At 45.3% G+C, this 12,021-nt stretch overlaps 1 protein-coding gene across 1 annotated transcript in view; it reads left to right on the top strand.

The window, feature by feature from the left end:
• The first annotated feature begins 3,581 nt into the window (after positions 1-3,581).
• Positions 3,582-12,021, top strand: part of NPHS2 (NPHS2 stomatin family member, podocin) — a 29,416-nt gene continuing 20,976 nt past the window's right edge. Inside the window, exon 1 of the mRNA XM_061630589.1 lies at positions 3,582-3,867. Within this exon, the coding sequence (XP_061486573.1) occupies positions 3,582-3,867 (286 nt within the window). The remainder of the gene's footprint in view (positions 3,868-12,021) is intronic.

Below are 12,021 nucleotides of genomic sequence, written 5' to 3'. Positions count from 1 at the left end.
TGTAAAACTAGAAATATATTAAACAAGGCCTCCTTTTCCTAATAGCTTACACAAGGGAATTAAAAGCTGAGTAATTTGTGTTTACAATAACCCAACTTAAGAGAGTAGCACACATTTCTAATTACAAAGGAATTCAAGGAGAGGGAAAACACAAGATTACCTCCTTAAATCCACTCATTTTTCCTCCTCACACAACAGCATTTAAGGACGATTATTACTAACTCAGCACTAATCTCAAGGGGCCTAGTTCTTCACATACACAGAAATGACGTCCCACTTAAATAAATGGGGAATATGTGCTAGAGTACTGTATTTTTTTAAAAAAATTATACCACCTTTAAATTATATGTTGTTGTTTTTTACTCAGAACTAATCAGAGGAATTTCCCCCAAAACTCTTTAGCACATTCTCAAACATAACTGCCTTTGAGTGCCATGGCTATGATGTGGAGAGCCACTAGTGTGGCAAGAATCTAGTTCCTTCTCTGCTCTTGGCAGTGGGTCTTGGGTGAGGTCACATTGCTGGGATGTGTTACACCATTGCACTGGATGTGTAGCAGTCAATTGTATAAGCTCCAGATAGCAATTCATAATTTTGTTCAGAGCTACACACACACAATCAATCTTGTACTCAGTGCAATATCGTAAGAGGCCAAGACTGGCTATCAATCCCTCTTAAGTGTGTACTGGGCTGCAAATCCTTGTTTGCTGCTGGCTACATAACATGTATGGACCTTGGTACCTGTGCTAATATGGTAATAGAAGGCTAATGCACCTCCTTATTAATATCCAGGGTCCTGCTTTGTGTAGCCCTACCAATTGAAGCATGTGGCAAGTGATTACGAGAAAACCACTAAAAAGACCTTTACAGCTGTAGCACCAAACTTCTGGAATGCCATCTCTTGAGAGAGGCCCACTCAGTCTTCACTGTTGTATTATCTTCCAACAACATCACATTGTCAGCCATCTTGGTTCTTTCATTGCTATTTTACTGCTTTTATTATTGCATCTTGGTAATGCTTTGCCTATTGCTCTGTGTGTAATTTTTATTTATTGTCAGACATAGCAGTAGGGCATATAGATCTTATTAATTATATAAATCAGGCTCCTTGCAAGAGGCACTTATACAGGAAGTATTCATATTCTCTAGCTGCCTTTTTTTTTAATAGGGACAACCCTGTTTTTCTTGCCCCTATCCTGGGCACATCAGTGTCCTGCTTTTGTCCCTATGTTGTGTCTTAGAGATGTCTTGTTAAAAAGAACCATGCCAGTTTCTTAAGTTGTTGTTCTTTCTGTTTCGTCTCTTTCTCAGATAACTCTAGAAGTTAAAATGTCAGAATAGAACTATGAGCATTATAGGGAATTATATGATATCCCACCCTTTAACAAGTTCTCAGAAAAGTTTCTTACTATATTATATTTTTGTAAGCATCATGCTACCTGTGAAAGCTTCTGCGCAGGTGTGTACCTGCACTGAAGCGTTCACAAATAGCATTATGCTTACAAGCAAGAAGGGCAAGAAGAGGCAAACTTTGGCTGCTATGGCACGGAGAAGAGGAAGAAGCAGCAACAATTATGAGAGGGGCATGGGGGGGGCTAGCGGGGGGGGTCCAGCCGGGACCTTGCTGAGACCGACCGAGCAAGTGAGTAAGCAGCAGCAGTAGCAGCAAGGCCAGAAGGTAAGCTGGGAGTGAGAGGGGGTTGGAGACCTGTAGAGGGGGTAGGGGGAGGTCTGGAGGCCCTTGGAGGGGTGGGGAAGGTTTGGAGACTCAAGGAGGGGGAGGAGAGGTTTGGAGACCAATGAGGGACAGAGGAGGCTTGGAGGCCCTTGGAGGGGGAAGGCGGAGGTTTGGAGACACATGGAGGAAGACCAGGAAGATTTGGCAACTAGTGTGCGCATTGGGGGGGGCTCAGGCAACCCGTGTGTGGTAGGGTTGATGAGGGGGTGGAGGGACTGTTAGGGGCACCTGGCATATGCAGTTGGGGGAGTGGTAGAGGGCAACTTGGCAGAGGAGATGGAGAGATGGCTAGGGGATGCCTGGCAGAGGGTGTGGGGGTAGGTCTCGGGGTGCTGTAGGGTGAGGTGTAGGTGGGGTTGGCAAGCGAAGTGAGCAGAAGCAACAGCCCCTAGTACAAAGAATAAAAAATTACAATAATATAACATGGACATGAAGGTGCCACACAGCCTACTATTATACAGCTGTTAAAGTATATTTTGAACTGTTGATGATGTGTATTACAAGCATATTTTTAATTAAAAGACCATTCTCATGATTTTGAGAATAAGTGGAGGATGAGCTATTGAAGAATAAAAGAATACAAGGAAAAGAAAATACACTGCAGCCATGTGCAAAACTATATATATTTGGTGGAGGTGGGGAGGCTCAGGCGGTGATTCTTGGAGTGATAATTGGGGTCTTATAGCTCTGTGCCTATTCTCATCTGTTAAATCTTTATTGTTATTTATTTACATTATTTATAATAATAATAATAATAATTATTATTATTATTATTATAATCCACTCTTCACTGTTCACACAATCCCAGAATGAGGAGCAGTGTTAAAGTACAAAAAAAATTCAGTTTAAATACAATTTAGATTCCAAAATATTAACAACATAGCTATGTCACCCAAGTAAAATGCCTGTAGGAACAGCCAGATTTTTACCTGGCATCAAAACTCCATCAGTGTTGGTGCTACCCAATCACACTTGAGAGGAGAGGGGAGGGCATTCCAGAGTGTCATAACTTAGAAGTGTTGGACACTATTCCCACTCCATGGGATTTGATGTCAGTTCCTCTGTGCACTCAGGAGACCTGGAGCCTAACTAAATTCCTAAAATGAGTTCTGGGATCTGTAAATCGTATTAGCATTCAACAACATTGGCTTCACTGTTCTTGTGATTGTTCTGGATCAGTGGTTCCCAAACCTTTTCTCCCACAGATCACTTGAAAATCATTTGGGGTCTTGGTGGATCACTGAATGATTTTTCTGCCTCTTGTTGCAATTGTAATGTGTTGTGCTAGATGCTGTATGGTTTTTAATTTTATTTGTATTGCTTCTTTCATGTCTTATATATTGTGTTTTAATGTATTGCACTATGAAACGGAAAATATTATTAGAAATATAGGAAGCAAGAAAAATACAATTAAAAATTAATGTGAATATTTAATGTGATGAATGTGCCATCTCCCATCTTCAACCACAAATCCCCAGACATGCTGCGGTCCACAATTTGGGAACCCTTCTTCTAGAGGGCAGTTCACTGTTCATATTGTTGCTTCTTCTTTTCCAACACTCTATACTGTTCTGTATGGAACCGTTTTACTTATTTTTATAGCTGTAAGATTATATTGTTGTAACTCACCCTCAGAACTTATGGTGAAGGGCAGGTAAGAAACACAACCACTCTGCAAAAATCCACTGTCCAACAGCTCCTGTCTATGGGAATAAGGATCCTCCTCCTGGATGCTTAATTTTCTCTCTCTCTGGCCCTCCCTTTTGGACAGGATATATGGCCAGGCAGCACAAACTCCCACATCCTCATAAAAACCTGCTTTTCCTTAGCACTCACTCACTAAATGAGGGCAGAAAAGAAGTCCCAGAGCTCTTCTAGGGAGCGCCACAGGAGAAGCAGAGAGCAGGCAGCTCCAGATGGCAAGAAGAAGGAGAAGGTGGAACACAGCTGGAAAGCTAGCAAAGAGAAGCAGGAGTTCACCAGGAGGAAAGAGAGGAAGGAGACCAAGAGCACCCTTGAGGCAGACAATCAAGTCCATACTTCCACAATAGTGGATGTAGATGATGTGGTGTCGTTCGAGGAGGAGATGGAGGTGATGGCCCTGCTTGAAAGCGAAAAGCAGGAAGAAGGTAAGGGGGCAAGTAATTAAGGGGCAGTAGAGGAGCAAAAGGCTCCACTGATGAGTTCTTATTTTGCTAGCATTTGAATCTACTGTGTCCCACTCTGGCCCAAATAAGGTGGCTACTTATGCGTCGCCAAAAACAAAACAAAGAGGAAATGTATCACAAGAAAGAGAACACTGGTTGCACAAAATTTGCATATAGATGCATATTTAGAAATAACTATTTCTCCATAGTGGGGAAGACTGTGACGTGGTGCTAACTGTTGATGGGCAACCTCAAGGCCTGTTCACCTTTTTAATGGTTCTTTATCTTTAAAAACCAGTTCTGTCCTTCAAACGTCGACCACTTCACTCCTTGATCAAGTTGAAGTACTGCTTCCTGTGGACACCATGTATATTGGCAAAAAGCGGGACTGCTTCTGCTCCTTTTCCTGTATTAGGACTGGCAAATGCAGGGCAAGCAGGACACCTCAGTGGCATCATGTTCTGATGTCAACATATTGATGTAAGAACTAGTAGACATTGACTAATTGTTAGGTATTAGGAAAGTGTTAGGAAAGTGTGACTTGTTACTGTATTTTCATTGAAAGTTGTTATAGTTGCTTTTTAATAACATCTTGTTATTTAATTTTTGTAAACTGTACTGTTTTTATTGATATGTATTTCTATATTTGTGTTTATTTTTTGTAAGCTGCCTTGAGGGCCTTTTGGCCAAACGGCAGCATAGAAACAAAACATATTGATGATGATGATGATGATGATGATAGAGGCCATCTTCAAACAGAGGGCTGTCCTCTCACTGGCTTTCAAACAGAGGGCTGTCTTCTGTAAAATAGGACACATGGCCATACTACCAACAACAACAGCTTCCATCTCCTTCCTGTGTCTCCTAGGTAATCTTTAATTTAAAATGACATGGCACAATCACATTTTATTTACCTGCTCCCTCCCACAAGTAGTAGCTAATTAAGCGGGGTGGGAGTGGAGGAAATAGACATGCCATGCCATGGAGACAGGACAAGATGTGGTCAGTGGCTGTCTTGCTTCTCGAGAGCATATTGTTTTGTCTTCAAGGGAGTGTGACTGAGGCCAGCAAAGCAAACTCCAAGGTAGTTTTGTTGAAGGCAGTGGACACAGTAGCAAGCAATTTACCCGAGGTGGTGGTGGGGGAATACGACACTAAAACCATCTAAGTACACTACAAATTATTTTAATGGCTCAGCATTTGATATCAGGGCAAATTAGAGCAATTCTTGAATGATAGATCAGAACCTCCCAGTGGAGTTGACCAGGTGTAAAATATAGTTTTGGAGAGGAGGGGCTCATACATGGATTCTACCTTGAAATTTGGACTTAAACAAAAGACTGCTTGGTTCCAGCTTGCAGGACTTGTTCCAGGCTTGAGTTGCCTTTTCAAGGTCCCAAAGGGCCTGCCTGGCCTGATGTACTGTTGCTCTAATGCATTGTGGGAGATTAAAATGGCAGCAAGACATAGCGGCCCAGCCCTGATCGGAATGCCAGAAAAAGTTTAATGTAGCACCCAATTAAGCATTAGTTGTGGCAGTTGCCCAAGGATGCCAGGTGCTGACACCAGCTCTCCCTGCCATCTGGCTCTGTGCATCTGTGATTAATTAAGCTTAGCTAAATACATTAAAAGCTATTCTAGCAAGTAAAACTGGCAGCAAACATCTAGAGGCTCATATTCACCCAAGTCTCAAGCTGCACAGCCAAGCCTCACAGAACATCAGCCTTAAAAAGGAACGGGAAGCTGCCTTATACCAAGTCAGACCATGGGTCAACCTATCTCAGCATTGTCTATACTGATTGGCAGCAGCTCTCCATGATCTCAGGCAAGGATCTCTCCCAGCCTCACTTGGTGGTACCAGGGATTAAACCTGGAACCTTCATTCAAAACAGAGCTCGGGGCCTCCCCAGATCAAGGATGTCCTGCTTGTGAGCTTCTATAGCCAACTGTCTGACCACCAAGGTAACAGGAAGTTATGATTCACTAATAGGCAAAAAGCCTTGTGGTTTAAGAACGTACATACAGCCAATAGATATTTCAATCAAACTTTAAAAAGCAGGGAAATTGGGCAGCTATAGTGAATGCACCAGGGAAGCAGGAGACCTGACCTCCTCTCTGAGATATTGTACTGCCCTACAAATTGGTCAGAATGCAAAGACAATTTGGGTTGGTCTTTCACAGTCCAATCCATTTCCTGTGTAGCTTGGAAGAATTTGATAATGTGCCTCTGTTGGTAACACCTGCCATCTCCAAAGATGGAGAATTACATGTTTGTATGTTTGTTGGTGTTCTTCTTTGCTTCTTTTCTGTGTTACTGCTGTTTCTACAGAGAATCTAACTTACAAAATTATATTTCTCTCATTATTCATCCTAGAAATATGTGTCAAATTGATTTTTATTAATTTCAATGCCTTTTTATTGGTCGTCATATGATGAAGACAGCCTTTTGTGTTTCAAACTGGTGGATATGCTCTTTTTATATTTTGCGTGCATTAACAGTTGAATCTGGAATTGCAGTTTGATATAAAATCAGACTGATTACAATATGTTGCTACTTAAGCAATTACTCTAGGTGTTGGAAAAAAGCAAACTGGCGTCCCAAGATGCATGCTTTCTGCCTGCTATGCTTAAACAACTCCACTTAAGGAAAGGTGGGCATGGTCAATTAAAAACATAGAGCACACCTAGAATTTTTGCTAGAATATATTTCACCTCCCACTGTTTTGTGCAAACTGAGACACTCCTCATGTCCATTGGAAACTATTCTGCAGAACAGTCAGTGCCATTATTTCACAGTTGTTTGTGGAACTTTTTTTTAATGTTTCTGTACTTCACATATTCACAGAAACAGAAGCAAAAGAAAATGATTTACTATAGGAAACTTCACTAAAATTGCAACATAAATCAAACATATTTAAAGTGACTATCTGAACTATAGCAACTGTTTTAATATTGTTGCTATCTCCCTGCTAAAACAAGATTAGCATAGCACTTGTCTTGTTTCTGCTATTTGGACTGATTGCAGGTGTTGCCACCACTCACTATATGCTCAGAGGCACATGTTACCAAATTCTTCCAAGCTACACAGGAAGTGGATTGGACTGTGAAAGACCAACCCAAATTGTGTTTGCATTTTGACAACTTTGTAGGGCAGTACAATATCTCAGAGAGGAGGTCAGGTCTCCTGCTCCCCTAGTTCATTCACTATAGCCGCCCAATTTCCCTGCTTTTTAAAGTTTGATTGAAATATCTGTTGGCTATAGGTACATTCTTAAACGGCAAGGTTTTTTGCCTGTTAGTGAATTTCTCTGCTTTTTAATCCGAGAGGTAAGAAATTGGTTCTTGTGCAAGTTTGCCAAGAATGGATAGATCATTTGCATGCTTATTGAGTTCAGTGGGATTTACTCCCCTGCAATCATGGTTAGGATAGGTGAAACTGACCACAGGGATGGGAAGGGGAGCAGGGGGAGGGGAGGTTTGAGGAGGAGGAGAGGGAGGGGAGAATAGAGTGGAAAAGGAAGGGGGGAGGGGAGCAGAAGGAGGGAGAGGGAAATGGAATGGAAAGTGGAGGGGGAGGGATGAAGGGGGAGGGAAGGGGTAAAAGGGAGGTGGTGGGAGGGAGGAGGAGGGGAGGGCAGGTTTGATTTTTTAACATCATCCGACGTCAGTGTCTGCTTGTATAAAGTGTGGGACTGTGTTTTGTGTGTTTGGTTGTGAAGGAATGTGTGGGTGTTTATCTGTGATTGTGTTTGATGCGAGTGAATACGTGAGTTTGTATATCTAAGTTTTTATGTGCCTGGGAAAGAGGTTTTTCCACCAAATGGGAGGACTTGTCAGGGCCCCAATTAGTGTAGGACGGGCAGAGGGAGGTATGGCGCTGTGTCAAGGACATGCCAGGTAAGGGGAACGCGGCCCATACAAGTAGTGGCTGTGCCTTGTTCCAGTCCTTCTCACATCCGCAGGGTTGTTGGTTGTCCTCTCAGCCAACTTTCGGATCTCCAGTTGCTGCTCTTAAATGCCAGATCAGTACATAATAAAATCTCCCTCGTCCATGATTTGATTGTGGATGAGGCAGCCGATCTGGCAAGCATAACCGAGACCTGGGTGGGTGAGCAGGGAGGAACTAGTCTCTCCCAGCTCTGCCCACCTGGGTACCTGGTTCAGCACCATGGTAGATCCGAGGGTCGGGGAGGTGGGGTTGCTGTGGTCTATAGGAGTTCCATCCCTCTCATCAAGCACCATGTTCATGTAGCTACTGGCCTGGAGTGTTTGCACCTTGTGTTGGGTCAAAGGGACAGATTGGGAATCTTGTTGGTGTACCGCCCACCCTGCTGCCCAACAGCTTCCCTAACTGAGCTGATGGAAGTGGTCTCGGAGGTATTGCTTAGATCCCCCAGACTATTAGTACTGGGGGATGTCAACATCCATGCCGAGGCTACTTTATCTGGGGCGGCTCAGGACTTCATGGCCTCCATGACAACCATGGGGCTGTCCCAATATGTTAGTGGCCCAACACACGTGTCGGGGCATACTCTAGATCTTATTTTTGCTACTGGACATGGAGATGGTGATCTGGATGTGGGGAGTTTTACATCTCTCCCTTTGTCATGGACAGATCACCACTTGTTGAAGTTCAGACTTACAGTGGCTTTTCCCCTCTGCAAGGGTGGGGGACCTATTAAATTGGTCTGCCCCCGGAGACTAATGAATCCGGAAGGTTTTCAAAGGGCTCTGGGGGATTTTCCGGCTGATAAGCCTGGCGCTCCTGTCGACGCCCTGGTTGAACTGTGGAATGCGGAGATGACCCGGGGTGTTGACACGATTGCTCCTGCGCGCCCTCTCCTGTGCAGAGCTCATACAGCTCCATGGTATACCCCAGAGCTGAGAGCGATGAAGCAAGATAGGAGGCGGCTTGAGCGGAGGTGGAGGCGAACTCCCGACTGTCCAGGGGCAGGGTTGGGGTCCAGGGGATTCAGCAGAACTGGATTCAGAAGAACCGGAGAGAAGGGAGGGGGTCTCATCGTCAGAGTGGAGCGAAGACGAAGCAGAGGAAATTCCAGAGATAGGGTTACCTAGCAATGGGGACCTTGAAGGCTTTACAGCTTCAGAGTCTTCCCTTGAAGTTCCCACGCCTCCTCTGCTCCGAAGCTCAGAACAGGCAGGGGAAGAGGGAGGGCTGCCCAAGACAGAAAAGCCACAAGACAGTTTTAAAACTCCCCCCCTTTCCCCCATACCGGAGTCGGAGACTTCAGAAGAGGAGGGGCCCGTACTTCCCCCGTCGCCGCGTACTCGAAGACAGTTGAAAAGACAAGAGAGGAGGGGGGGAAGGAGGGTGGTGACTGAGGGTCCATTAAGGAGGAGTGAAAGGCTTTGCACCCGTTTGGCCCCTTCTTAAGAGACAGGCGGGAAAGCAGTTCCTTGCTCTGTCAACTCTCTTTCTAAGTCGCAGGAGCTGTAACTCTGTGTTGCTTCATGAGAAGGCGCAGTCTCTGTTTGGATATTACCTTAATAAAAACTGAATTGCTTTCAACCACGAGTCTGATTCCTGAGTCCCATCCTGGGCCTGACACCGACGGATGCAATTATGCACTGGTAAGTGCCTCTACTAAGTTGTACTTAGTAGCGGTGAGGGTGACGAAAAAACAATATTTTGCTGCCACTATTAAATCATCTCTTTGCCGACCAGTGGAGCTCTTTAGAGTTGTCTGAGGGCTACTTCATTCAGGCCCTAAGGACTCAATAGTGTCATCAGTAGCCCGCTGTAATGAGTTTGCTGGGCACTTCCAGAATAAGATCCGATGCATCCGCTGGGACTTAGACTCTCAGTTTATAGCAGTTGATCCGAATGAGGTGTCCGGAGCACAGTCCTGTCATGTTTTATTGGATGAGTTTCAGTTGGTTCAGCTCGAGGACGTGGACAAAGTGCTTGGACAGGTCCGTGCAACCACTTCTGTTCTAGATCCTTGCCCCTCTTGGCTTATAAAAACTAGCAGGGATGGAACAGCTGACTGGGCCAGGGAAGTGATAAATGCCTCTTTACGAGAGGGAGTGGTCCCTGGCCGTCTGAAAGAGGCGGTAGTGAGACCACTCCTGAAGAAATCCTCCTTGGACCCCGAAAATCTTAATAGTTATAGACCAGTCGCGAATGTTCCATTCCTGGGCAAGATCTTGGAACGAGTGGTTGCTGGCCATCTCCAGGTGCTATTGGATGAAACCGATTATCTAGATCCATTTCAATCGGGTTTTAGGCCCGGTTTCGGTACTGAGACAGCCTTGGTCGCCCTGTACGATGACCTATGTCGGGAGAGGGACAGAGGGAGTGTTACTCTGTTGATTCTCCTTGATCTCTCAGCGGCTTTTGATACCATCGACCATGGTATCCTTCTGGAGAGGCTCGTGGAGTTGGGAGTTGGGGGCACAGCTTGGCAGTGGTTCCGCTCCTACTTGGCGGGTCGTCTCCAGAAGGTAGTGCTTGGGGAACATTGCTCGACACCGTGGGCTCTCCAATGTGGAGTCCCGCAGGGGTCGGTTTTGTCTCTCATGCTTTTTAACATCTACATGAAGCCGCTGGGTGCGGTCATCAGGAGTTTTGGAGTGCGTTGCCATCAGTATGCTGATGACACGCAGCTCTACTTCTCCTTTTCATCCTCTTCAGGTGAGGCTGTCAATGTCCTGAACCGTTGCCTGGCTGCGATAATGGACTGGATGAGAGCTAATAAACTGAGGCTCAATCCAGACAAGACTGAGATGCTGTTGGTGGGAGGCTTCTCTGATCAGATGGTGGATATTCATCCTGTTCTGGACAGGGTTACACTCCCCATGAAGGAGCGGGTTCGTAGTCTGGGAGTATTTTTAGATCCTTCCCTGTCACTCGAGGCTCAAGTAGCCTCGGTGGCACGGAATGCGTTCTACCAACTTCAATTGGTAGCCCAGCTACGTCCATATCTGGACAAGGAGGACCTCACCTCAGTTGTCCATGCTCTGGTAACCTCTTGACTGGATTACTGCAATGCGCTCTATGTAGGGCTGCCTTTGAAGACAGTTCGGAAGTTACAGCTTGTGCAGAATGCGGCGGCCAGACTGATTACGAGGACCAGGCGGTCCGAACATATAACACCTGTTCTGGCCCGCTTGCACTGGCTACCAATATGTTTCCGGGCCAAATTTAAAGTGCTGGTTTTAACCTATAAAGCCTTATATGGTGCAGGACCACAATACCTGCTAGAACGCCTCTCCCGATATGAACCTGCCCGTACACTACGATCAACATCGAAGGCCCTCCTCCGAGTTCCGACTCATAGGGAAGCTCGGAGGATGGTAACAAGAACTAGGGCCTTCTCAGTGGTGGCCCCCGAACTGTGGAATAGTCTTCCCGATGAGGTGTGCTTGGCGCCGACGTTGTTATCTTTTCGGCGCCAAGTTAAAACCTTCCTCTTTTCTCAGGCATTTTAGTCTTTTAAGTATGTTTTAATTGATTTTAGATCTGTGGACTTTTACTTACGTGTTGCTCGCACTGAATCATAGGATTTTATTGTATATATTTATATTTTTTCTGTTGTACACCGCCCAGAGAGCTATGCTAGTTGGGCAGTATAGAAATTCAACAAATAAATAAATAAATCATTTGCATGCTTATTGAGTTCAATGGAATTTACTCCCTTGCAATCATGCTTGAAAATGAAACTGACTGCCTTCAAGTCGATTCCGACTTATGGCGACCCTATGAATAGGGTTTTCATGGTAAGCAGTATTCAGAGGTGGTTTACCATTGCCTTCCTCTGAGGCTGAGAGGCAGTGACTGGCCCAAGGTCATCCAGTGAGCTTCATGGCTGTGTGGGGATTAAACCCTGGTCTCCCAGATCATAGTCCTAGGATGGGTAAAACTGACCATGGGGGAGGAGTAGGAGTAGGTAGGAGTAGGAGATTGGAAGGAGAAGGGAAAGGGAAGGGAGGGGGAGGGAAAGGGCAAGAGGGAGGGGATAGGAGGGAGGAGGAGGGGAGGGCAGGTATGATCATTTGCATGCTTTTTGAGTTCAGTGGGATTTACACCTGTACAATTATGCTTAGGATAGGCAAAACTGACCAGGGGGAGGGGCAGGGAGGGGAGGAGGAGAGCAGGAAGGGGAGGGGAGGAGA

This window comes from Rhineura floridana, chromosome 6 (genome assembly GCF_030035675.1).
Source record: "Rhineura floridana isolate rRhiFlo1 chromosome 6, rRhiFlo1.hap2, whole genome shotgun sequence".
Lineage (NCBI taxonomy): Eukaryota > Metazoa > Chordata > Lepidosauria > Squamata > Rhineuridae > Rhineura > Rhineura floridana.
Note: the sequence above shows the minus strand (reverse complement) of the source record. Positions and strands in the feature narration are given on the sequence as shown.